This window comes from Merops nubicus, unplaced genomic scaffold (assembly GCF_000691845.1).
Source record: "Merops nubicus isolate BGI_N331 unplaced genomic scaffold, ASM69184v1 scaffold5356, whole genome shotgun sequence".
Taxonomy (NCBI): Eukaryota; Metazoa; Chordata; class Aves; order Coraciiformes; family Meropidae; genus Merops; species Merops nubicus.
Genome location: NW_008616852.1, coordinates 7,797 through 34,050, shown reverse-complemented (window position 1 = coordinate 34,050; position 26,254 = coordinate 7,797). Strand labels below are relative to the sequence as shown.

The 26,254-nt window shown below is 47.9% G+C and overlaps 1 protein-coding gene across 1 annotated transcript in view; it reads left to right on the top strand.

Moving 5' to 3' along the window:
- Positions 1-4,745: 4,745 nt before the first annotated feature.
- LOC103775487 (acetyl-CoA carboxylase-like) overlaps positions 4,746-26,254 on the top strand; it is a gene marked incomplete at both ends in the record, with an annotated part of 29,235 nt that continues 7,726 nt past the window's right edge. The window contains 7 exons of the mRNA XM_008942946.1: positions 4,746-4,889; positions 5,605-5,725; positions 7,398-7,494; positions 11,058-11,154; positions 11,802-11,937; positions 18,432-18,609; positions 20,111-20,223. Coding sequence (XP_008941194.1) covers positions 4,746-4,889; positions 5,605-5,725; positions 7,398-7,494; positions 11,058-11,154; positions 11,802-11,937; positions 18,432-18,609; positions 20,111-20,223 — 886 coding nt within the window. The remainder of the gene's footprint in view (positions 4,890-5,604; positions 5,726-7,397; positions 7,495-11,057; positions 11,155-11,801; positions 11,938-18,431; positions 18,610-20,110; positions 20,224-26,254) is intronic.

Below are 26,254 nucleotides of genomic sequence, written 5' to 3'. Positions count from 1 at the left end.
GAAGTGCAGGCACCACGCACGGTCCCGGATGAGGGATGCAAGGAGCAGAGAGAGGAGGTGTCTGAGGATCCCAGCAGGCTCAGGAGGCCAGGCTGGCTCTTTTCGGGAGTGCTGCCATCCCACCTCAGCCTGGTCCTCATCCCTTGCTGCTGTTTTACCCTCTGCTGACACGATACATGTGGGGGAAGAGCTGAGTGGTAGGAATGAACGCTGCAGGATCTGTTGAGGCTTGACTGCACATAATAGCAGTCAGGTTTTAAGTTCCCACATTGTGTTTTCTGATGAGACATTCATTTTGATCATTTCTGCCTGTTTATGAAAAATAGGCTATTTATAGGATGTGCATGTGCCTTTTCTGCTTCAGGTTTCTGGCAGATAATATAAATGGTGGGATGGGAATTGCAATTATTGAAATTATTCGGATAAAAATCTGGCACTTATATTTGATATAAACACATGATATGCTCTGAATAATAACAGCACTTATGTTACATAATGATTCCCATTGAAGCCCTCTGCTGTCATTTTTTCAGATCTTTCATCTTTGATGAAACATATGAGCCAATCAAGTTTGCAGCCAAAGCAGCTTTGCAGTGAGTGTCTCAACTAACTAGCAGCTCAGGTTTTGAAAAGGAGCACGGAGAAAGCAGCTGGTCATCATGGGTTTGAGTGCTGGAAAATGATTAATATGCATATGACATGCCTATAAACCTGTTGAGGACAGTCTTTTAAAGGCTGAAAAGGCTGCTAGAATCCTGCCTCTCCTTTGTACTTCCCAAACGATCCTCTGAAGGAAAAAGAGATGCTCTTTCCCTTGCTGTTGGGAGAGTGGCCTGTGGAGAGCCGAATGGAATAAGTGTTGAGGGTACTGCCCCTGTGTTTTGTAAGCATCTGCTATCAAAGGCTGCATTATCTGGGAAATGGTGTGTGTTCTTCCAGTCATGGGCTGAGCTTGACCATGTGCAGTTCTGGCACCAGCCTGTTGCCTTCTGAGCACTTCGGTGGTGTCCTGCTCCTCTCGCTGAGCTGGGAGCAGGGAGGCTGTGCTCTGCCCAGTGTGCCCTGCTTTCTACATCCTCAGGAGGTTTGTCCTCAGGAGCAAAGGAAGGGACACTGAGCAGCTCATCCACATCCGAGCTGGGATGGGTGGATCCCAGGTGGCTGGGAGGCTGGCTGGCACCAAACACACGGGGTAGGTGGTGGCAGCCCTGCTTTACTGGCATCGTGTGCAGGGGAGCAGCAGCAATGTGAGTGAGGGGTCCTCACCAGGGACCTCAGGAGGGGCAAGTTTAGGATCTCTGTAGGGCCAGTCACCCACAGCAGCTTCCTTTGGTGGCACGGCAGACGCTGGGTGGACAGAAATGTGGTTTCTGAGCTTTCATGGAGTGGAAAGAACTCTTATTTAAAGCAACATGTCTGGTGCCAGCAGCTTACTGTGTGATGCTTTGCTGCTCATGGCTGCTTTTTTTGTCTGTTTTTGCCACCAGATGAAGCACAAGATCAGAGGTCAAATATTGCCAGTATTCAGGTATATGTGTATTGTGTATCTCAGCTTTAAAATCCTGGAACCTGTTCTTTCCCACCCCTCGTGCTGGACCTTTCTTGATCTCTGGTCTGTGGCAGCTGACTCTGATAGCTGCATCTTTGACTGTTCCCTGGAGTGCCAGTGACCTTTCTGCTAGGAGGGGCCTGCTTTGCAAACTTAACCCTTCTGTGCACATGTTTGGTGGTTAAACAGATGCCTTCTATGAGCCTTGGGCTAGTGCTGCTTTCCCTTGTTAACCTCCCACTCTGTGTGGCTCAGTGTTCCCCCGGGGCAGACCCAAACTCTCAGGGACTGAAGTTTACCCTTGTGACAGGTCCTGATCAGATCCAATACAGGGTTTAATCCTGTGTAGGCTTTTCACACGTGGGTTTGTTCCTGGTATTTCCTGCCTAACTGAGTTAGCAACGTTTCTAAATCCACTCCTGCATCTGCTGACCGTGTGTCTCACTGAGGAGCATCTGAATCCTCTCCTTGCAGGAGCATCCATCCTGGACTTCTCCAGCAGCTGTGTTCTCATTCACCCTTGGATATTTTCTTGCAGAAACCTTTATACAGCAATATGCATTGCACCATTTAAGATTGTTAATTGGAGATTGAATTACTTGTCAGCCTTTAAAAATGTAGTCCTCTGAGGTCAGAGATGAGGTGGTTAGCAGAGCTGAATGGATGAGCTATTGCATTCATTTTTTTCTCAAGCCCAATGATCATAGTCTATAAGCTGGCTGGCCCTTCGGTGCCTTTTAACCTCTGGCACCCAATTCAGTCTGCAGCTGGATGTGTGAAGCAAGTTGGCAGGATCTGTGGTCATCCCTGAGAAGACAGAAGAGCCCTGAGCAGCAGCAGGTTGGGGGACCAGCACCCGGCCCAGCAGCGTGCCTGGAAGACAGCATCTTGAATTCTTTGGCTGCTCAGATTCTGCACTGGGGAGTGGAGCCACTTGCTTGGCCTTTGGACTGTGCTTAAGAGAGGCTCTGCTTTGGAGCTCACGTGTGCCCTTGTCACACATCCCTCCCCCTGCACTCGTGTGGACATAGGTGTCACACAGAAGGTGCTGGGGGCTGCAGCCAGGGGCCACGCTGTCCCTGCTGCCCCAGGGTGACAAGTGTGCTCTCTGGGAGCTGCAGCAGGGTGCTGTTTGCTCTGCCCCTCACAACACTCTGCCCCTTCCCTGAGCCATCTGGAGCACTCGGGAGAAGGAACTGCATGTTTATCTTGAGCTCCAAAAAGGGATTTAGGGCGGAGAGCAGGCGGTATATTAGACTGTTTTCATTGCCTGTCAGCAGTGGTAAACCTGAGCTGTCTGCAGTGTCTCTGGATAAGCTGCAGCAGAGGCCCACTTTGCATGCACGTACGTTTGTATTAGTTCATAGAGGGGGAGTTTAAATCCTTTTTATTTTTATTTTCCTCTGTGGAAGGCATTTAGGTAGGCTTGTGCCTGGCATCTGGAGCCCTGAGGTTTTCTTTTCCTTGAACCTAAATCTATGCTGCTGTCTTTTCTACCATGGCACTGATTTTGTTAGAGGAAGATGAAGGTGATGGAGCTCAAAAGAGAGACCCAGGAGCATCTCTCTGCAAAACCACAATGACTTCTAAATTTTTGGGCTAATTGCATAACTTCCATGCCTTGGTTTCTTCTGTCTCGACTAACATCTGTCTCACGGGGAGTGTAGAGAGGATCATGTAGTGCTTGGGAAATGCTGAATTTTGTGAAGTGCCAGACTGCCAGGCCTTTTTTCCTCCAAAGGAGAATAAACCTGGAGTTAGGAAATGATAGTGCTGTGGCCCATGGTCAGGCAGTGCTTTAGGTGGGCTCAGGAGCTGCCTGACCCTGGCTGTGACTAACTGGTGTTGTGCAGGAGGAAAGCTCTTTGATCCAGGGTATTATAAACAGATCAAAATCCTCTGTTTTCATATCCCTTTTGTACCTTCTTACTTTCAACCCAAAAAAAATCACATCCTGAGACATAGGGAGTTCCCCTCAGATGAGTTATGTCCTGAGTGCTCCTTGTGGGATGTTGGGAGAAGGATGAAGTCAGACCCAAGCATCCCTTCTGCAAGGATTGGGTGGCCCTGGGCTCCGGGCTGCTCTTCTCTTTGAGGAGCCCTTCTTCCTCAAATGAGCTGTGCTGGGTGTCTGGGGGGAGGGCAGGTTGTCTGTGTGTGTTTGAGGGGGTTTTCTAAGATCTAAATGAAGCAGGTATGTAATGCCCTCTGTCTGTTAGAAAGACTCAACCCATAAAAATAACAAACGGCATGTATTTGCTAGAATGTCAAAGTTATGAGTTTATTTTGTAATGATGTGCTCCTGCCTTCATGAGGTAAACTGGCCGTGGCAGAGGTGTTATTAGTAATATGGACTCAGTGGAGCAGAAAGCTGAGTGACCGAGAGATCAGTGTATCAGTCAGGGAGAGGGCAAATGGAAAGAGACAGCAGGAGAATGAGAAAAGAGCTGCGGAGCCTGGGCTGAGATTAGAGATGGAGCTGTGCAAGAGAATTAGAATCCCAGCACTCAGAGTCTTGTTCTTTCCCTGTCTCTCTAAGGAGCTGGTGAGGCTTTGTCTTTGCTGTACCTCTCTTTCTGTGTGATGTTGGGTTTTTCCCCAGTCAAAGGTTTAAGTGGGTCCATCCTACCAGTCGTCTCAGTCAGAGCAGTTCTGAATTAGTGAGCAGAGCTTGGGTCAGCACCCAGGAGACTTGGTCATGAATCAGCTCCACTGCTGCTTGGGGAAGGGCAAGTCATATAACTGTCCTCTGCCTCAGTTTCCCACTAGTCAGAAGATCTTACCTGCACACAGGGCTTGGGAAGGTCTATTGTGAGTGGTTTGCTCTATCCTTTGGTGTTGAAGTGATCATGACTTGATGCAGGGATGGGCTCGTGTGTCCCTTTAGCCAACCCCTCCTGTCACATCCCACCCACTGATGGTTTTCCCATTCTTCTCTCAACAGCACCCAGGAGACTTGGTCATGAATCAGCTCCACTGCTGCTTGGGGAAGGGCAAGTCATATAACTGTCCTCTGCCTCAGTTTCCCACTAGTCAGAAGATCTTACCTGCACACAGGGCTTGGGAAGGTCTATTGTGAGTGGTTTGCTCTATCCTTTGGTGTTGAAGTGATCATGACTTGATGCAGGGATGGGCTCATCCAACCCCTCCTGTCATGCCCCACCCACTGATGGTTTTCCCATTTTTCTCTCAAAAGGTGCTTGGGCGTGAAGTGTACACCTCCAACAACCAGCTGGGTGGGATCCAGATCATGCACAACAATGGGGTGACCCACAGCACTGTGTGTGATGACTTTGAAGGAGTCTACACCATCCTGCAGTGGCTTTCCTACATGCCAAAGGTGAGTCCTGGCCCTGCAGGAGTGTCAGGTGCTGCTGCCTGTGGCTTTGCTCACAGGGTTTGATGGGCTGGGGGGCTCTCTGGTTTTTTCTCTTTGTATGGTGCCTGGCAAAATGGTTTAGGCTCATGATCAAGGCTGTTAAATGTTATGGTCTTGAAGTAAACAAAGTCATTTCTGTCCTAAAGCACTGCAGGAACTGGGACACGGGGCAGCTTGGTGCTGCCTTAGGTGCTCTCACATCACTCCCCTGGCCTGCTGCCCTCAGGACTCCAGGCACTGTCTCACTGGAGAGTCCCCAGAAGTTCCCCTCGGAGGCAGTAGTGTGTGTGGGTTGATGGATGTGTGTAAGCTGCTCTGCAGGCAGGAAGGCAGCAAAAAGAAGAACACGTAGGTCACCTTCCTTCAGGAGGGAGTGTGTAGCAGGAGTCAGGTGGCCTGGTCACCATGCAGAAATGGAATGGCCACCCCTCACTAGTGCTGCCTGTGCCTGAAGTTCAAGAGCAAACGAAGGGCAACATTTGCCAGTGGGTGCCAAAGAAAGTGTATAGAGCACCGTGGAAGGTTCTTGAGGCTCTTGCCAAGGCTCTGGGATCCCATCAGTCGAAGGGTTGTGCAGTGGTGGGGAAGGACTCTGACCATGTCCTTCAGAGCTGGTGTTTACTGCAGAGCCATGCAGGAGAATTGCTTCCTTCAAGACTTTTCTTTTTTCCTTTAGAGCGTGTACAGCCCTGTTCCTATCCTCAAAGTCAAGGATCCTATAGACAGAACCATAGAGTTTGTTCCTACCAAGACCCCCTATGACCCTCGCTGGCTGCTGGCTGGACGCCCAAATCCAAGTATGTAGATCTTTGGTGGCCAAGATATGGAATGATTCCTCTTCTTTCAAGACTGTTTGCTGAGGCTTTATGTCTGCAATACCAAAAAATTCAGAGCTTATCAAGTAACTAGTGCTAAGCAATTTGAATATAATATATAAAATTAGCCTGTAAATTCTGAGTGCTTGAGGACACCTGCAATTATTTGTTACTGTTATAGATTTTTTGTGGTTCAGAGGAAAGTCCATACACAAGGGTCTGTACACTGAAGGAATCACAGTATTCCATCACAGTATTCCTGCAGGTCTTGGAGCATAATTGTTTTGGAAACACTGCAAACCGCTGAACCCCCATGCAAGCTTTTGGGGTTCTGCAGCCTGTGTGCATACAACCTGCAAACTGGGTGACCCATTATGCCTCCTGTTATTAATGAGTTTGGGGGCCTAAAATGAGATTTGTGATAAACTAAGTTTTCTGGGTTTGGATAATATTTTTTCATCATCTCTCAAGTAATTCATCCAGCTGTCTGAGTGCAGCTAACGCTGGCTTCCAAATCGAGTGACTTCAGATTTTAATTTAGTGGAAGCGTTAAGGAAAGCAGATGATTCCCTGTGATAAGTTAAAGCAGATATCTCCTAGGTGAAAAGTTAAAGCCATTTATTAGAGGAGATATTGCCGTGATATTCTTCAAACTGACGCCCGACACGAGGCCAGAATCTAAACCATCAGCTTTGGGCTCACGATAAAGAGATAATTTTGAAATGGATGGTCACATTTTACAGTGGGGCCACAGAGGCAAGGAATGTAGAACACAGTAATTACAAGTTTGGTCTTGATAAAACACTCTCCATCCTGTTTAAGTCAGCAGAGGTTAGCTTGCTTGGATCTCCACTTTTAATTGGTTTTGGACTTGGGTTTGCAGAAGCAGAGGTCCTTGGCTGGATTAAAGCATCCCTCAGAAGCTGTGTGCCAAGGAGGGAAGCTGGGGGGGGTTGGGTTGGGTTGAGTTGGGTTTTTTTGCAGAGCTTCATGAAGCTTTGTGGTCTGATGCAGGGGGCTGACTCTCAAAGCATGCTTTAGTTAAGGGAGAGGTGCATCATCTGGTGTCATCTGTGGAGCTTTTGGTGTCAGAGTACTTCAGTTTGTCCAAAAGGACACGGACCATGCTCAGATGTTGTAAAATATCATAGAAATGTTCATACTTAGTTCCTGGATTTCTTCAGCATTCTTCCTTTAGAGGAAGGATTAGGCAGAATCAAGAGAAAAATGTGAGAGAAGTTTTTAAAATAGAAAAAGGCATTTTGAAAAACATCATTAATGACTTTACTGCCTTTTGACAAATGTTTGTGGTGCCTTGAAAAAAACAGAGTTATTTATTTAAGAGCAGGCAAAGTCCCTCTGCTATCCGCACCCCATCGTTTAACAATAAATGATGCTTTTGCTGATAAATTGCTGTCTTTATGCAGGCTAGCAAATGAAATAAGACATGATGGCTGAAGGCAGACAAATGCTCAGCTGTCTAATGTTCCCTTGTATTATAATCTATTTAAAAATAAATAAATAAATAAAAAGACAGTGCCACGTTCTCCAATTGGCATTTTTAAGCAAGTTTCAGTTTCTCCTTTGATATTCTCCCTTCTTTCTTCCCTTCCAACTCCTTCCTCTGATATTTTTTTCTTTTGCTTCCCTTTAGGTCAAAAAGGACAGTGGCTAAGTGGTTTCTTTGACAATGGCTCATTCCTGGAGATCATGCAGCCCTGGGCACAGACAGTTGTGGTTGGCAGAGCAAGGTAGATTCTAATTTGGACATTTGAAGAAATAAGTTTTCATTATGCTTTGCATTTTTTTTCTACAGCATCCTTGGGAAGTTGATGGTTTTAAGTAAAAATAAGTCATTACTTGGATAGGATGCAACTCTACCACAGGAATGAAGCATGATCTGTTTCTATCTCCTGCTGTGCTTGGAGGTGACAGCTTTAACATGCACAAAAACCAAAAAGGGAGATTTTTGTTAAAAATTACAGCCAACAATATCTGCTTCCTCAGGTACATGGTGGCACAGTGAGGCCCTCTGGCAGCTCTGACTTACTTAGGGATACGTTACACAGTTTGTTTTGCATTTTGACTTGTAAGAAAAGCTCAGCTGAAAATAGAGGAAATGGCAAGAAGCCCTGCAGAGAGAAGTGCTTAACCTGGAGCAGTAACTTGCAGCATTTTCCAAACAAGCACCCACCCCACCTGATATTGGTTGTTTTTCACGAGGCAGAGATGTGCAGCTCTGGAGACCAGTGGCACTCACAGTCTCCCACGAGGAGTCACTTCTCCTTGCTGCCAAGTGGCACCTGAGAAGGGTTCTAAAGTGCTCCACGTTGCCTCAAGATTTAGAACCCTGCCTCACAAATATTTGCAGCCTGGGTCATTCTTGGTGTTGAAGGTCCCTGAACCCCCAGAGCTGGCAGAAGCAGGTGCCTGGAGATGGGGTCCTGTGTTTTGACAGAACCCCCTCAAATCACCTCTTTTCTTGTTTATATTTTTGCCCCCTCAAATGGCACTGAGTTCCCTGATCTGATTGTCTGCTTCCTCTCAGAATAAAGCCATTTTGAGAGAGGACATTTATCTCCCTTGAGTTTCCACTACAAGTGCTCGAGCTGTCCAAATGCAGCGTGCTTATCCTTTGTCACTCCTCATTCCTCACACTACCACCAGCTCTCCTCTCAAGACAGAGCTTCATCCTCTTGCCTCCAGCAGACTCCCAGCTCCTAATTGATGTCAGTGGTTTCAGTTAATTGTCAGCCTTTTTTGGATTGCTTTTTCTTTTTTTTGTTAGAAAGGAGAGAGGGCAGAAAAAACCCTGAATTGCCTGAATGGGATCCTGGAGGCTTCAGGTCATGAGATATGGTTGTGGTCATGCATGATGGGTGTGCAGAGTCCCTTAATTCCTGGCAGAAATCTGTGTCAAACAAAAATCTTTTATTTACAGATCTTTCACCTCCCATGCTGTCAGTATCACAGTGCCAACAAGCCAGAACCAAATTCCCTGGTAATGCTTACAGTCTCCTGGAAATCCTGGGGTTTGAACTCCATCAGTCCTCAGACTGACTGTAGTACCAGGGTAGCCCTGGTGATGCTGTGCTGCATTACCAGAGCACTTGGTGGCAGACAGAGGCAGGCATCCCTCTTCCTGACACCCTGGGCACAGCCAGGGTGGCCACCCAGGCTCCCAGCCAGTTCAGCCATGAACCAGGGCTGTTCCTTATCCCCTCTGTGTTGACAGCACACATGGCCCCACAATACCTGGCACTGGGAGCTCCTGTTTCTCTTTTAGGCTTTTTAAAGCCACAGCTCTGCCCAGTCTTCCCAGTGAGGGGCAGAGAGCAGGGCTCACACTGTGAAGTAGCAAAGCTGGTGACACTCACTGGAGCTCATGTGCAACGTTTCAGAGGATTGGGTCCATTCTGGACAGCTCTAAAATGCCCATCAGGAGCTCTGTTAATATGTTCATGAAATGCAGCATAATAACTGAAGGAGGCTTCCAGGTGAGGATGTGCTCAGCAAAATGTCTCTGTTGCTCTTTTCTTAAGAACTTAACATTTTTGTAGGTTTAGAAGTGGCTTTGGACTCTGCTGGTGCAGGAGGTGACGTGGAGAAGCATGCCCATGTCCTCAGACACAGGGCCAGGGCAGGAGGAGGGGGCTGTGGGCTGCACAAGCCCAGCTAGAGACAGACTGCTCCTGAGCCCGAGGGACCTTTGTGTGCAGTGCAGCTCAGTGCTGCCTTTTGGGATCATCCTTTCCACTCAGAATATTGTCTGACCTTTACACAGTGTGGAGAAGAGCTGAAAATACCTGCTGACTCTACTCCTGATTGTAGCATGTGACCTTGGGATATCCTGAGACTTTGTGATACTTTTTGGTGTTTTTATCTGCTATCCACGACACTTTCAGTTTTATCTGACAACATCCTGTAATTATTTAGAGGCTCTCAGGTTAAACAGTGTACCAGGGGGCAGGAAAGGGTTGGAAATCAATGATCTGGCAAAGCTAGAAGGTCTCTGTCCAGGCCCATGTGCAGCTTCACTGGCAGTTCCTTCTGACAAATTCCAAGTTGCTTTGGACTCTCACCTGCAGGTATATATAATACAAATGAAAGTGACTTTTCAAAAGCAGTGGCATTTTGAAAAAAAACAAATAGGAATGTATTCTTCTGGGATTGTTACTGTAAGTGCTGCCAAAACTCATCTTTTGTATGTATGTTTGGAATACGTGTGCTGTTGGCTGTAAATTGTCTTTTATTATTCTATGGCAACTTGTCCAGGGACACACTATAAAACAAGATGTAGCATCTTCATGTGCTAGCCTGATAAAATTTATATGAAGTATAATGGAAAACAGAAGTTGTTTTGAGCTGTTTTCAAGTTCAATAAATAACTGTAATACTTGGATAAAGATGTTCTTTATTAGGTCACATGGGCCCTAATACCGAAGTTATAAGTTACCGATTTAAGACGGCTTCTGCAATTACAGGTTTCTAGGCAGACTCTTAATCATAGTGAATGGGAATATTTTCAACCCCCCAGTGCACACAGGCCCTGTCACTTTCTCTGCCCGTGGTGTGTCATCCCACTGGAGGTGCCTGGGCAGAGCGTGGGGGCTCTGCTGGGACTCCCAGCCGGGGAGCACGCCGTTGTCATCGCAGGCAAGCTGCCTTTTGTGCAAAGGAGTGCTCAGATGCTGTGGGGAATGGAGCTGAGCCTCCTCCTCTGTGCCTGCACTCCCTGCCCACCCCCTGTCCCTGTGCCCTTCCCATCCTTGCAGGCAGCCTGCAGCAGAGGGTCTGGCAAGGAGACAGATGGGCAGACCCAAACCTCCTCCCCGTCGTTCACTCTAGCCTCTTGGGAGAGAGACCTTTTGTAAGCAGTGGAGGTTTAGGGCAGCTGAGACACCAGCATTGCTTAGACATGCAGCCTGTGGGTGTATTTCATCAGCTGGCAGTGCTTGTGGAAGCTGGGCTTGGGAAGCATTGGGTCTTCTTGGTTATTTTTCATGGTCAAGCCCATCAGTATCACAACCTGTGTGGTGACAGGGGAAGGGTGCTGGAGATGCAGCTGTTTGGGCTTGGGTTTATTCTATTAAATATTTAGTGAGGTATGTGCTAGGTTTTAGAGATTGCTTTGAGAACTGTGGCTTCTATTCTCCAGCCACATGCCTAAACTCTTGAAAAAGGCCAGAATGCTTCTTTGACCATTTGCTTGCATTATTTGTCTCTTTTGACTGTTTTGATGTAAATTGGAAAAAAAATGTCTGGTTGTGTGACGGTAGAAATGGGAATTTTGACTTGTCTGACGTGGTTCCAGGTTGGGTGGAATACCTGTGGGAGTAGTTGCTGTAGAGACGAGGACAGTGGAGCTCAGCATCCCTGCAGATCCTGCAAACCTGGACTCTGAGGCCAAGGTGGGTCAGACGTGTGCTCAGTTGCTTGTTTGTCCTATGACAACATCTCTGTGGAAAGAGCAGTTGCTTTGGTGGGACCTTTTCCCCCAAGGTGGGGCAGAGGGAATAGCTGCTCCCTGGCCGGGTGCTAATGCACGGCAGGGCTGGGAGGAGGGAATGGACACTTGTGTTGGCCATCTGCACAGGAGACAATCCCCAGCAGCACTCCTGCTTCTCCTGTGACTTGAGTGAGGTGCAGGGGCTAGGAGGTGCATCCTCCAGGAGATGGGGCAAGCAGAAATCATTTCCCTGTTCTCTTGCTGTGACCTTAGTATTTCATGGCCTTTCTGCTCTGACATTTTGCTTTTCTCCTGCCTGATTTCACAGCTCTGGCCATACATCATCTCCTCAGGGTTTTCTCCTTTGCATATCCTTTGCTCTCCTCTCCTTCACTGTCTCACACAGCCATAGTGTCAGGCTTTCCACACCATCTCTGTTCTTGTTGTCTCAGATTTTCTGTGGACAGGCAGACCATAAGCATCCCACATGCTGCATTCCTCACTGTTAATTCCACATCACAGCTCTTGCTGCATCTGTTTCTATGTTGTTATGCCAACTCTGAGGTTCATGTGTTTCGAGGCTTAACAGTCTGTTTTCATTCCCAACAGATAATCCAGCAGGCTGGTCAGGTTTGGTTCCCAGACTCTGCCTTTAAGACAGCACAGGCTATCAATGACTTCAACAGAGAAGGGCTGCCCCTCATGGTCTTCGCTAACTGGAGAGGCTTCTCTGGTGGAATGAAAGGTAACCAGCTGTTTGATCCCCTTTTGGGGTTGTTCTGTAGAGTCTTTCACTGCTCAGGGCACTGTTGCTGTTCCCCACCATGACATACCCCGTGGCAGCTGCTCTGCTGGCTCAGCACCCTGATAGGCCCCCCTCTTCCACAGCATAGATGTGACTGACCTCCCTTAGAAATGCCAGCAGAGGCTTTTTGAGGCCTACCAGCATATTTGGACATGTCAGCCCTCTGGGGCCATGGCAACACTCTGCCCATTTCTTCTCAAAGTCAGTTGTGGTGGTTGCACAGCCAGGTGGAGGACAGAGCCTGTGCTGCAGTGGCTGTGGTGACAGGGGTTTCATTCCTCTCCTCCCCATGTGTGCTCTGTCTCTAACAGGCAAAGAGCAGGAGTGACACAGAACGTGCAAAGTGCAAATCTGAGACCACCTTCTTTTCCAAATATTCAGTGCAAGTGGATTTTTATATGTACCCTCACGTACAGTTACAGGAACTGGCCAGATCTGAGAATCACAGAGTTGCTTAGGTTGGAAAAGACCTTGAAGATTGAATCCAACTGAGTCTCATCTGCAGTGAGAACAAGTAGTTGATTGTTAACAGTGGTCTAGTTGCTGACAAAATTTACAGCTGCCAACCTGGGCTAGTTAAACACTCAGGAAACCCCTTCTGCTCAGGAAACTTCATATCCTTCTGCCTCAGCTTCACTGTGGGGTGGGGTCAGGCAACAATATTGCATATCAAAAATATATCAGTGTATTCTGTCCCCATTGTCTCAAAATGTGACAGTTTTTCCTGCTGTAGTAGTGTCCTGTCAAGGACTGGCTCCCAGCTGACTCTTTGGGTGGTAGTGGTGCTCAGGGGAAGTGAACAGCTTTAAAACCACTCAGTTAATAGACCAGCAGTGAGATTTTTGCAGCACATATTGCTACTTTGCATTTTGTGAAGTGCCAAGAATGTGAGATTGGTCCTATGAAATTTAAATAAGTAAAAGATTACAGCCTCTTACCTGCCTGTAGCAGATAACAAACAGAGAAGAGAAGTTAGATGTGCTGGCATGAGGAGAGTTCCTGCTCTGGAAGGACCCTCAGGGTGACAAAGGCTGTCTCACTGTCTCTTCAGCAGAGCAGAAAGCAAGCCCGTGGAGGCTGCAGGTGCAAAGGTGGAAGGTGGCAAAAGCTGGGAACATTCTTCCCTCTGGAAAATACCCATTACCTTTCAGGATGGTTCTGCTGCTGTTGCACTCCCTTCATGACTTACTTTCCCTGCCACACAACTTAGGGGAAAACTTGTTGGTGTAACTTTACCAACTGTTTGTTAAATATTGTTTTGCCTTTCTGAGTTGTGAGCTCTGTTGGCTTTGCCTGTGCCCTTTGCTGAGTTCCTCAGACACTCAGTTTAGTTTTGGAGTTGAGACCAGAAGCCCAATGTGCTGGAGCATGTCCAGGAAAAGGCCAGTGAAAATGGGGAAGGGTCTGGAGCACAAGTGTGGGGAGGAGCAGCTGAGGGAGCTGGGGGTGCTGAGCCTGGAGCAAAGGAGGCTCAGGGGAGACCTTCTGGCTCTGCACAGCTCCTGACAGGAGCCTGGAGCCAAGGGGGGTCGGGCTCTTCTCCCAAGCAGTAAGCAATAGAACAAGAGGAAATGGCCTCAAGTTGCACCAGGAGAGGTTTAGGTTGGATATTAGGAGAAATTTCTTACCCAGAGGGGTTGTGAAACCCTGTCCCAGGCTGCCCAGGGCAGAGGTGGAGTCCCCACCCCTGGAGGGGTTTCCAAGCCATGGAGATGTGGTGTGAGGGACACGGGGCAGTGGGGACCTGGCAGTGCTGGGGGAACAGTTGGACTTGATGATCTTAAAAATCTCTTCCAACCAAACCAATTCTGTGCTTCTGTGGTGGAAAAGGCACCACAAGGGTGCTAATAGTTCTGTTGCCCATCCCCACGTTCTGCACCCAGCTGGCAGCAGCAGGAGGAGAGAGCTGCTGGAGCAGAGGGAGGAGCGGAGCCGCTGTGCTCCTCACCTTGGTCCATGTGTTCTCCTGCCCCTCGTCCTCTCCTGGGGTGTGCAGAGCCAGCTCTGGTCTCTCCTGGCACCCTCTGGACCCCTTGGGGAGTTGTTTGCAGTTTTGGTTTCAGTGCTGGCTGGGGATTATGCAGGGAGGGAAAATAAACAATTATGCCACCCCTCAGTGCACACAAACACACTGCCAGGAGCCGACTGCACTGTGGGTAAAATGACTCCAAAATTGTGTGTAATGAGTAGGAAAAGATTAGAGACAGCTCTTGCTATGCTGAAAATTGACATTAGTGGAGGGGAAAAAAAAAAAAAGAGAGAGAGAAAAAAATCCCCCTCTTCCCTAGTCAGCCTGGGAGCTCTAATTCAGGCCGTAAAATAAAAAACTAAATAACATAAATAAAGGCGTCGCGCAGGGGTGTTGGTGGTTTCCCCAACGAGCTCTATCTGGCCAGAAGGCTATTCAGCATAATGCAAAATTAAATTATAAAAACTGGCTGGAATATTTAGATGGAGGAGCCATTTGGAAGTGGTTTATTTAGGCGAACCAGCAGTGACCCACGACGGGGAGACATCAAGCGTGAAATTTACTGGAAATTAGCACCGGGGTCTCGGACTCGGCGTGAATAGTTTGATAGCATGCAAATCCCCACCACATTAAACTGCCACGCTGCTTGTGCTACAGGGTCACTCGCAGTTGGCTTTTCATGTTTCACTTATTATTTTTTTTCCCGGGACAGGTTATAAATAACAATAATAATAATAAAAAAAACTCCCGGCAGAATGAAAAGGCTGTTTTAAATCTCTGATTACCTGGATGTTGCATGACGGTATTGCTTGTCTGTAATGGGTTTATGAGGGGACATTATGTGTCTGCAGCCAATACACGCCTGGTGTTTACCTTCAGGTCCTAGCTGATAATCCAGCCAAGCTGATGAGATCCGTTCCAGCTTTGGAGGTTCAGGGCGCGCTGCCCGACGCGATGGAAATGCAAAAAGCTGTCTGCAGCCTTTCTAGCATGCTCGACGCATCTGCCTGCCAATATTTACACGTAGAGTGTGATGATAACAGCTTCCAGCAGCTCTCGTGCCCGTGTGGTGCTGGAGCACGCTGCAGCTGAGCAGGCAGGCGGGGAGGGGAACGTGCGCCCTGAGCGCGGAACGTCCGACAGCCCTGCGCTTCTCGGGGACCTCTGCAGCCTCCCTGCCCTGCAAGCAGCTTCTTAGCTGAGGGTTGAATTAATACAGGAATTAAACTTGGCCTGCAAGTATAATATTTAATTGTAATCCTTCCAGCCTCAACGTAAGCAAATTCTCTGCAAGAACAGTTCCCAAACAGCCGGCTCTTAAAACGTGTGTGGCGTTCTTTGCTGCGGGGATGATGAGGGAAGCAGCTGGGGTTTCTTTTAAACATAGTGTGTTTGTTACACTGCTAACAGGTTATAAGGTCTACACCCAAGGCACTGGGGCTGCCCAGGCAGCTCAAGCCCAGAGCAGTGAGCAGCAGTGAGACCTGGCATCATTTGCCACCTGCAGCAGTGAAATGTGCTGCACCGTTTTCCCCCGTAAGAGTGGGGAATGCAGCAAAACTGCCAACACGAGGCAGGTGTCCAGTACAGCAAATGTTTCATAGTTTCACCCTAAAGTGCCAGATTAACATCAGTCAGGGAAGTTGTGTGTTCTGGTGTTTGGGCATGGGGACTACAAGCAGGTGTCTTGGGTTGTCTTTGCAGTATTTTTGTGACTTTCATCAATGCTCCTTATATTTTACCTCTTAAAAATACACCTTCTTTAAGAGTCCCCCCCTTTGCTGAAGTGGTAAGTGTAGGCAGATTGAACAGTTGAGATGGCAAGAGAGGAAAACCTGCAGGAGAGCAGGAACCCCTCCATAGCCTGTGGATGCTTCAGTCCCCTTTGGCTCACCTCTGGAGCTCAGCAGCTTCCATGACCCGGAGCTGTGCGTGGCACCGTGAGGACCCTTCAGTGGTGGCAGCTGTGTTGGTTGTCTCCTCTGTATTTGAGCAAAACTTGGTCTCTCATTAGTGGAAGCTGTTACCATAAGAGAAAAGGAAATCCTCTACAACAGAGGTGCTTACAGCCAGGTCTGAATCTGTATCTACAGCCCAAGAGTGCAGCAGCAGGTCCACAGACTGCAGTGGAAGTGTTGAGCCTGCAAGAGAAGCCAGCTGGTGGTGTAAATCCATATAGAAAATAGGAATTTAAAATTGCAGGATTGTACTGCAAAAGGAGTGACAGTGACAGTGTACAGAACCTGGACAGCTTTGACAGTCTGGTCCTGGAAGCACTGTAGGCACAGAAATACTCCTCACTGATGCCAGCTGGTAAACCAGAAAGAGGTTTGGAGCTATCCACAGAAAGCAGCAAGTTTCTCTCAGTTTCTCTGCTCCTCCTCCCTCTGCCTTGTTCAAACAAGTGATGCTTCTTTTTCCTACACGTAACCTGAGTAAAATATATACCCTTGGCAGGAGTGAAAAATGTATTGCTAATTACACAATTATTTTATTATGTAGCACTAGTAAAAAATGTCTAGTAAAGAATTAATTCCGTTAAAATAATTTGAATCAAGCAATTATTTTCTTAACACTAGAATTAGCTGAAAGTACTTCAAGTGGTTTATTACTAGCACTACATAATAAAATAATTGTGTAATTAGTAATAAATTTGTCACCCCTTTTGAGGTCTTTTTCTTTGCTCAGGACAAAGGAGAAGGTTGGGGTTTTGTATGATTCTCAGGCCCCACTGTCTCTGCCAGAATTTATGTTTGTTTGCAATTAGAGGAAATAAATTGTTCTTCTCTTCATCAGAATTTGACATTTCTTAAACAACATGAAACTCCTTTTCTTGGGTACTTGGGCAATGACTTTGCAAATGAGCTGGAGAGATCACATCAGTGCCTGTGGTACTTATTTTTATATATATACACACACACTTTATATACATCTCTTATTTGTTCTATATGTTTTAGGGTGGGTGTATATCTATGTAAGAGCAAGTGTGTCTATTTCTCAGAGTTCAGTGCTTAACTGTGTTCATGTTAAGCATTAACATTAATCTGGGGTTAAATGACAAGGGGATCTTGGCTGGAGTCTCTTTCTCCCCCAGAAGTGATGGCTTTGGCAAGTGATTGTGAGGATTTTAGATGAATAAAAGTGTCTCAGTCTTCTAAGACTATTCCTGCAGGCCAGCATGTGTGTGTGGCACATATCTGTAACCCACTCTGGTTTGCTGCTCTCTGCTGTGGTGCTTTAATATATGCCAGAAAAAAAATAGACAAACTGGGAGGTGCTAAGCAAAGAACAAAAATTATGGAAGGGATTGAAAATCCCATCCTGGGAGACATGAGAAATGAGTACCTAGAATGTGTCTGAGGGAAAAAAAACCCCTACTGCCTACTGCTATTTATAGCAAGCCCAAAGGAGGGGAGAGATTATGTGGGGTGAGGCAAGGAGTAGTAATACAGAATTAATGGGGATGGGGAAGGGGGGAAGTTTGGCTGAATACTGAGGAAAATTTCATGGGTTTGGCTGTGGAAATGCCCCTAAAGAAGCAGTAGATTTATTGTCTGGGATTTCTAAATGAAAGCTTTAAAAAGCATTGGGAAGGAAGTGTAGGATACAGTCCTGCATGAACAAAGAGATGGACTAGATGATTCTAATAAGTGTTTTTCATTTCTTACGTATTTGATTTGATACTTCTATATATAATTATATGTAGCAAAATATATATATTTGAAAGTGCCTGTTTCCATTAAAACTATATCCATTCTAAACTATATCATCTCATCTAAATTCTTCTGCCTTCCCTTTTTCTCTTTGATTTAAATCACCTTTGGGGCTGATATTTTCAATGTACTGTCTTTACACAGTGGAGCTGTTCTTATTAAATTGGAGCAAAATGCCTTAAACAAATTTGAATGCAAGAAGAAAAGAAATGCTCTTCCACATCTGCACGCTTTCCACACACAGATTTTTATAAAGATCTGCAAAAGGTCTGCTGGGGTTGGGCCAGCCATGGCCAGTGCATGGATCATGCCACAGGTCCATGGCAGTGAGCCTGAAGTTGGGCAGCTGTGCTCCTGTGATGTGCAGGAATACCTGGCCTGGCTTTGGAGCTGCTGGAGCACTCCTTGTCTTGGCTGGGAAGGAAGGGCTTGGACATCTGCAGGGTGTGTGGTGTGGGACTGGCTGCTGTGAACTGAGGACCCTGCAGCTCGTGTTGTGTGAATAGATGGGGTGCCACTGGGAGTCACCAGGCCACATCTCCAGAGCTGGAGATGCAGTGTCTGGGAACAGGACTGACCTGGGAACATCTTTCCCAGTCCATCTTGCCCAGGTCCAGACAACACCAGCCAGAGCTTGCAGCGTGGTCAGAAGAGCTGGATAATTCTGGGGTTTTCTTCCCAGCTTGCCCAGGCGTGGCACGGCCGGGGCGTTGGCGTGCTCTGACTTCAAGCCCTGTGTCCTTCTCCTGCAGACATGTACGACCAGGTGCTGAAGTTTGGTGCCTACATCGTGGACGGGCTGCGGGAGTACCGGCAGCCGGTGCGGATCTACATCCCCCCGCAGGCGGAGCTGAGGGGCGGCTCCTGGGCTGTCATCGACCCCACCATCAACCCCCGGCACATGGAGATCTACGCAGACAGAGAGAGCAGGTGGGGCAGCCCTCCCCCCCCCCACCAGCTGACAGCTTTGGGGCAGAGCTCCCAGCCTGAGCGAGAAGCTCGCCAGGAAGCGTGGCAGTTTGTTCCTGAAAGGGTTTGCTGGGTCCCCATCCCAGCTGGGACCAGTGGGATAGTCTCAGACTCCCTTGGGGGCACATTCCAGCCTCTGTGAAGGTTCATTCCTAACGCTCACAGAGCACAGGGAGATGTTGGTGCTTAGGATTTATTTGGGTTTTTTTGACCGTTCTGATATTTCCACACACTGCTTTGAAACAAGTGCCTGTGTATACAGTTTTGCAAATGAAATAAGTGGGAATAAGTGTGTGCTTCAGACCCCCTGAGTGTTGTGCTGTGTGTCCTTTGGGCACTTGTGTGGCTGCACTTCTCTAATAAAATACAGCTTACAGTTCTAGTGACTGGTGGTTTAGGGTACAAAACTACAGGCAGCTCTTGGACGCAGGTTTTTTAAGACACTTTAAAGAATCTCTAAAACACAGAGATACTGAATCATTTGGAGGAGAAGCCAGCCCTGCCTGGGCTCTCTGTAGCAGATGGAAGGTGTATAGAAGGACAGCACAAATATTGTGCTGTCAGGGGGCCTCTCAACTCCTACCATCTCAGCAGGGCAAAATTCCCAGGCAGCTGCTCTGGAGGGAGAAAAAAAAAAAGAAAGGCATATGTGGGGAGGAGCTGAGAAGATGCCCTTCCTAGTTGTCCATTTCCCTTGCCCTTCCCAGCTGAATTTTGCTCCTGATGGGATGCTTGCCTCTCTCTCTCTTCTAAAGAAGTGAGACAGAGATCTGTGGTCTCAAGCCAGCAATCTCTCCCCACCTTCCAAAGACATCAGGAGGAACTGTGTGTGGTTTACAGAGCTGTAGTTGGACTCCAGAGGTCTTGAGCTCCACTAGCCAAGAAAGAGATTATTTTGCAATGTATGTCATCCTGTCCCCAAATACCATTGCACATTTGTAATGATTCTCATCGCCGCTGCTGTTCTGTAACCCCCAGCACTGACCTTCCTCCTCATCCTTACTCCCACCCTCACCCTTAAAGACTGAAGTGATTTTATTTACCAAGCCCAAGTTTCAAATCACATGCCCCTCCAGCTTTGACCTGGGAAGTGGGCAGGATCTCTAATGAAAATAAGAGGTGGCTAATTGGTTTCTGTCATAAAGCTTCCCCACCTTTTGAAAGAGCTTTCAGGTCACAGCTTAAAAGAGGCTGCTGAAGAGCAGTGCTTGGACCAGGCTGTGCTGCAGGCTGTTGGACAGAGGTGTTTCTGTGAAGCCTGGTGTGTGTTTGTGGCATTGGGTAAATAACAGCTAAGATGGTTTCTTTCTTGTTCTCTCTGTCTCTTTGTTTTGTTTCCCTCCCCCCTTTTTCTTCTCTCCTCTTTTTACATACTTTCCAGATAACATTGAACCGTTCTGTTTTGTGTTTCCCCTTGCCTGATGACCTGAAAGTGCCTTTTTTTTCTTTCCCTGCTGCTCAGAGGAGGGATCCTGGAGCCCGAGGGGACGGTGGAGATCAAGTTCCGCAGGAAGGATCTGGTGAAGACCATGCGGCGGGTGGACCCCGTGTACATGCGCCTGGCAGAGCGCCTGGGTACGTCCCCGGGGCCCTCAGCTGCTCCCCCTGCCCCCACCCCTGCCCAGGGGGCACTGAGGCAGTCCCTCAAATTCATGAGAATTTCTATTTGCTGTCATCTAACCTGGGGAGAGGGCTGGCTGAGACAAGCTGCGCGTGGGTGCCTGTGAGAGAGGGTACTCGAGTGCATGTAGCATCCCTAGGCTGTGTGCAAGAGACCTTTTGAACTGATTTTTTTTTTTAATAGAATAGGTCTTAGAACAGACACTGTGGGTGTCTGAGTCTAATTTCCATCTCAGCAATTGCTCAGCTCACTTAAAGCTCATGGGCCAAACCTTCAGATGGCGTCATTTGGTGTAGCTAAGAATTCGGTCAATGACGTTTTGGGCTGCTGGACTAGCACTGGGTGTCTGAGGTAGTTTTGAGTAATGATACCTGTCTGCTCCTCAGTTTCAAGAAAATACAAAACACTCTTCCCCTCCTCAGTGAAGTCCAGGGTGATCTGCAGTGCTCAGTCACCAGCACGTCACTGTGTGTGTCACTTATTACTGAGCCTTTCAGATCCCAGCGCCTGGGATGCACCCAGTGACCCAAAATGCAGAGTGCTCAGCAAAGTGCACTTAATAGCAGCTATGTACTCTCTCAGGGGAATAGACTCTTTAAATAGTTCTTTACTGGCTCTTACTATAAGAATATAATCTTACAGAGACTCTTTTTACCTCCAAAATTGACTACATTTCAGTAGTGGAAGAAGCATGCGACGTGGGTATGGTTTGAATTTATAAAGCCTTTTGGGATCCTTCAGGAGGAAAAGTGTTCTGCAAATGACTGATAAATCGTGGCTATTGCAGCAGTTACATTTTATTATTTGGCTTTTTTTAATTTATGGCAGTGCAACAACTTATATACAAAGCAACTATTCTGATATGCCTTGGGAAGAGAATAATAATTGTAAAGGGTGCAGGGAGTGGAAGGAATCAGGCGGCTTTTGCTGAAAAACAGGTTCTTACAAGTGTCTTTGGTAGCATCAAACATTTTCTCTCTTTTTTTTATGATAGTATTTTGACAGTGTCTTTGTTTTCTCTCACTGTGCCAGTCGCTTTCTGGGCAAGAAGCAGGTTAGCAGGTGCTTGAGGTTTGCAGAGCAGCACCAGGCAGCAGTTTTACCCAAGCAGATCTTCCTCATGTAAATTCTGCATTACTGCTGGGGGAGCAGACACAGATACCCAGAGTCGTGGATGTGGTGTGTCTGCCTGTGTCTGCTGGAATAAAACCAGTTGTAATGTTTGTAGTTGCAAGCAGGAGATTCTTGTCACAGAACCTCACTTCTGAGCTGTGTTAGGCTCGGGAGCAAACGGATGGTGAGACTACACCAAACCCTGGAGACCTCGCACAGGGTCCCACAGAACACTCTGCCTGTGTCACACTCCAGGGTGGGATGGCTGTGGTGGGCTCCTCACGCAGTCATGGCTCAGGGGGTGTTGGCACCTCCACAGCCAATGCCAAGGAGCTACCAGGGAGCTGCCAGAGAGCTGCCTGAGCCTCCAGGGGAAGGAGCAATCAGATGTGTGGTTAGAGGAGGCAGTAATGCTGCGCAGTCAGCTCCGCTCCACGCGGATAAAGGGCACCACGGCGGGAGCTGGTTCTCAGAGGATTTGCCTTGGCCCCACCACGAGAAGTGCTGGCACTGCAGATGGCCAGGCTGCCCTGCTGCCTCGGGAAGATGCCGTGTGGCCACTGCTGGGCGAGCCCTTGCCCAGGAGCAGAGTCCTGGCTGCAGACAAAGAGGGCTGCCGGAGCGCTTCAATCCCGAAGCGGTGGAGGAAGACAGGGAGCACAGCCACCCACCTTAGTCACTGTTGGGTGGCCCTGCTAGAGGGTCCATCACCAGGGCTGGGTGCAGACCACCCTTGCATCACCGGTGGAACATACACCAGCATCCCTGGAAACAAAAACGAGGAGGAATAGGGGATGTGGTTTTCTGCCATCGTATCTCAAAAATCCAACCCTACGCTCTGTGAGGAGGCAGGAGCCTCTTCAGGCTTTTTTTCCCTCTCTTCCTCTACAGGGTAATTACTCCCAGCAAACTCCATACACTTTAATTAAAATGACTGCAACACAAGAGCAAGTCACTTACAACTGTACATACAGAGAGCTCTAAAAGCTTCAGTCACTGATAAGCATCTCACTTAGATGCCTCGTAATTGCTCCCAACATCGGGGATCATTGCTGTTGTTTTGCCACTAATTCTGCACCATAGCAGGAAAGCCAAGATTGCAGGACACAGTGAATTGCATAATTTTATTTTTTTTTTTTCTGGTTTTCTTTCTGGCCAATTTAAAATTTGTCAAAGTCGGTCTTCTTCTGGATCACTGCCCTTTGATATTTCGCGCACTCCATTTGCCACAAACAAGCCGCAGGGCCGCAGTTCATGCTGACTCCAGCAGAAGCAGAGAAAGCTCCATTTATCTTACACTGCCTGCTGAATTCTTACTCATTAGCTGGGGGTTCACTGCCTCTCTTTAACCCCTGAATGGCTGTCATCCCTCCCCGGAGCTGCTGAGGAGTGGGGAAGAGGGAGATGCTCTCCGAGGTGTGCCGGTGGCAGAGGGGTGGGGAGCCAGGGCGCCGGTGGGCTTCAGACACTGGGGCTGGACTGGCAGTTGGGGAGTGTGAGAGCAGCCACGGCTTGCAGATATTGAATAATTTGACATAAATCTGTTCATTATCAATTCTCCAGCACTATTGCTGAAATGTTTATTAGCCCCGTGTTTTATTAAAATGTCACTCAGCGTTGTGCTATTACAGAGCAGCCAGCAGTGCAGAGCAAAGGGCAGGGAGGGGAAGGACAACCCTTACCCTGCCCAAGAGCACCTTCCACACCCAGGAGGGGTGTGAGGAGAGCAGGGCTTGCCTAGAAAAGTAGGAACCATTCAGACTGCAAAATAGGGAGGTTCAATTTTATCTTATTTATGTATTACAATTAGAGTAAAAGGTGGAGGAGTGGGATGAAAACGAGCTTGGTCATGCAGGCTCTGGGCATGTAGTGTGTGAGGTGCAGAGTCACAGAGGCAGAAATTTGGTGGAGTATGAATGAAAGGAATGGTAAAATGGTTCCAGTTAGGGTGAGCTTGGATATTACACTTTCACATTTCTCCTATCAGATATTTATCTCATAGTAAGAGGGAAGCATCTGTTCATCACCTGATGTATGTTGTAACAGGGTGAATAACACAGGTAACACTGTCAGCCAGCCTGAGCTGCTGGATTCTCACTTCCTTTGGGCTTTATTTGGCTAAACAGTCTGCAAAACTTTTCTTAAATTCCCCAATAACGAGTGAACACTCAAGCACTGAACCTGTAGCTCCACTTCAGCACAGCAGCTCCTCTGGAAGAAAAGAAAGGTGCCGGGGTGCTGGGCCAGAACTGAACCCACAGGTCCCTCTCATCCCTGACTGTGCCACTTGCTGAGGGCTTTACTGGTGGCCTGGGGACAGCCCTGTCACAGCTTTGTTTCCTGAGTGACTGAAAAATTCCATCCTGTGACCTGTCTCTTTCCAAGCTTTAAGGGTCTTGTAAAGTTAGATTGCAACTATAAAGCCTAGTAATTCTTTTCGGGGCAGGGGGAGCTTGTTTGCTCACTGTTGCAATTAATCAAAATGCTGGTGGTTTGGTTGAGCAACAACTAAGAGAAATGCTGCTGTCATGATTCCATCTCTCCTGTAGTCTTGGACAAACGTGGTCAGGGAGGTTCTAACTTTGTCTTTTTAGGCAATGCTGTTTTCCAGTAACTGCTTCTCTATGCAAGTGCTGCTGCATTTAAATTGTTGTTAATTCACAATCATGAGTCTAGAAGAGCAAGTGCTGCTGTCTGTCAGCTCCTGCATGGCGACTGACATCTTGAGTACCCTCCCAGGAGGGCTGTAGATGTAGGACTTTTTTTGGAATTCCCTACATGCCACACTTTGCCTGTTCTCTTTGATGCCTCAGGAGCAAAGAGGGGAAAGGACTGGGGTGGAACATCACACAGTGCACTTGTACAAGGATATTTCAAGCCTGTGTCATGAGCATGTGTGACCTTCACTGCTGTTTCATATTTGCTGAATATTTAGTGAAGCAATTACAAGCAGTCTCATTCAAAGAAGCAGGTGACAGCCCCAAAACGCCTGTCTCTGCAGGGACATGCATGGCTCAGAGTGACCTTCCTGCTCCCTGTGCTGGCTTTTTGTCTGCCAAGAGCTTTGTTAGAGGCAGGGGAAGAGGAGGTGAGATTCAGGTAGGAGGACTGTGTGGCAATGAGGTGGGACAATCATAACCAGGGTTAAAACTGACATTTAATTACATCATTGGATGCAGAGCAACTGGTGTCCTTCCCCAGAGTTCATTTCCTAAGGACCATTCCAGCACATGCTGCAGTGGGATTTAACTGCTCTGCTGAGGAGAAAGGCCACAAGCAGAGGACAGGATAAATTAAACTTAATGTGGGGTTTGTTTGGTGTTACCTGGAGGGAAAAAAAATTTGCCTGTAGTAATTGTAGCATTGAGGTAATCAATTGTTATTAAGGCTTCTTTATAGTCTGGAAAGGCAGCTGCTATTTATGTTGTAAAAGTCATCTTTGAAAATCACAAGTGTGGGGTGATTGCCCCATATTCAGATGGGTATGTGAGCAACTGAGGCACCAAAAAAAGGGTCAGGGTGATGGGCACATCCTCTGCTCATTGCTCAGAGGAGGCTTGCTGCAGCCACCAACGGAGGACTCTGAGCCTGGGGTGTCACAAGCCTGGCTTGAAGCCACCTGCTCTGTCCAGCTCTGGGTGTGCAGAGCCTGGGAGAAGCCTGAGGACCATCTCAATAGCCCAGCTGGGTCACAGGCCATGGCACTGGGCTTTGCCTGGGTCTTTGAGCACATGTTTGAGGAAGAGGCAAGAAAATGGACAAGTCAATGGCCGTGCTGAGGCTGGGTGCTGAGGCTGAGGGAGAAAATCCCACATTTTAACAGCTTAGAAACCATAAACCATCCGATTGATTCAGAACCTGCCTGGCTTTCTGCAAGCAGAGGGAACCTACAATAACATTTCTTGAAGTCATTTTGTCTAACCTGTTAAACTGGTCATATTTAAAAGAAGCACTTTGCTCCTAACCACTATGGGAGGCTGTGATTCATGGTCCTGCTGAGCCCTTTCCACCTGGCAGGAGCTGTGTTAGGGGCGCCAGGGCTGCTGCCAGGGCTGGATGTGGTGCTGGCCCCTCAGCCCAGCACTGGCTGCAGACTGCTGCTGAGATTTGTTTGGTTTAAGGGGCACAAATCAGAATAGTTTAGGTGTTGCTTTCCCTGCCGTGATGCTTTCCCCTAACTGTCAGAGAGGAGTGTGAATTGATGCTGGTTATCTGCACAGTCACAGGGATTTATCCAGCAGCTCTTCCCTCTGCCCACCCAGGGAGGGCGGCTCCTCTGAGGGTCTGTGCCAGGCTGGGGGGCACCTCTCCATGTCCCTGCTGCTGTGGCCAGGGAGGGATGCTCTGCAGGGGGGGTCGAGGGCTTCTTTTGGCAACCGTCGTATTTTGTGTTCGTTGCTGGGTGCCGCTGGGGTGCTGAGAGCCCCTGCCTGAGCTCTGGGGGCCTCTTATGGGCTGTAGGGCACAGAAAGAGTTTGTCACCCTGAAAGCCAGGCTGTGGCACCTGGATGGGGTGGCTGGTGCCACCTCATGGAGAAATGGCAAAGATGGTCGGAGGCTGGGGGGCACAACTGGGGAGAGGGGCGTGTGTGAGCTGCCAGCTTCCTCCTGGAGGTGTTTGGGAACGTTTTAGCTTAAATTCTTCTTATGTGTGGTTTTAAACTAGGGTGTACTGGTTTCACTGTCTGTGTTTGTCTGGAGGGGTTTGGTAAGACCTTGGGCACTGCTCTTTTAACCTCAGAAGACTAATCTTTTTGGTACCCCAATGTTATTGCTTCCCCAGGGTATTTTTTTCAACTTGTTTAAGGCAGTTTTGCTACCAATTTAAAAAAAAAAAAAAAAAAAAAAAAAAAAGAAAAACCCTGTAAAAAG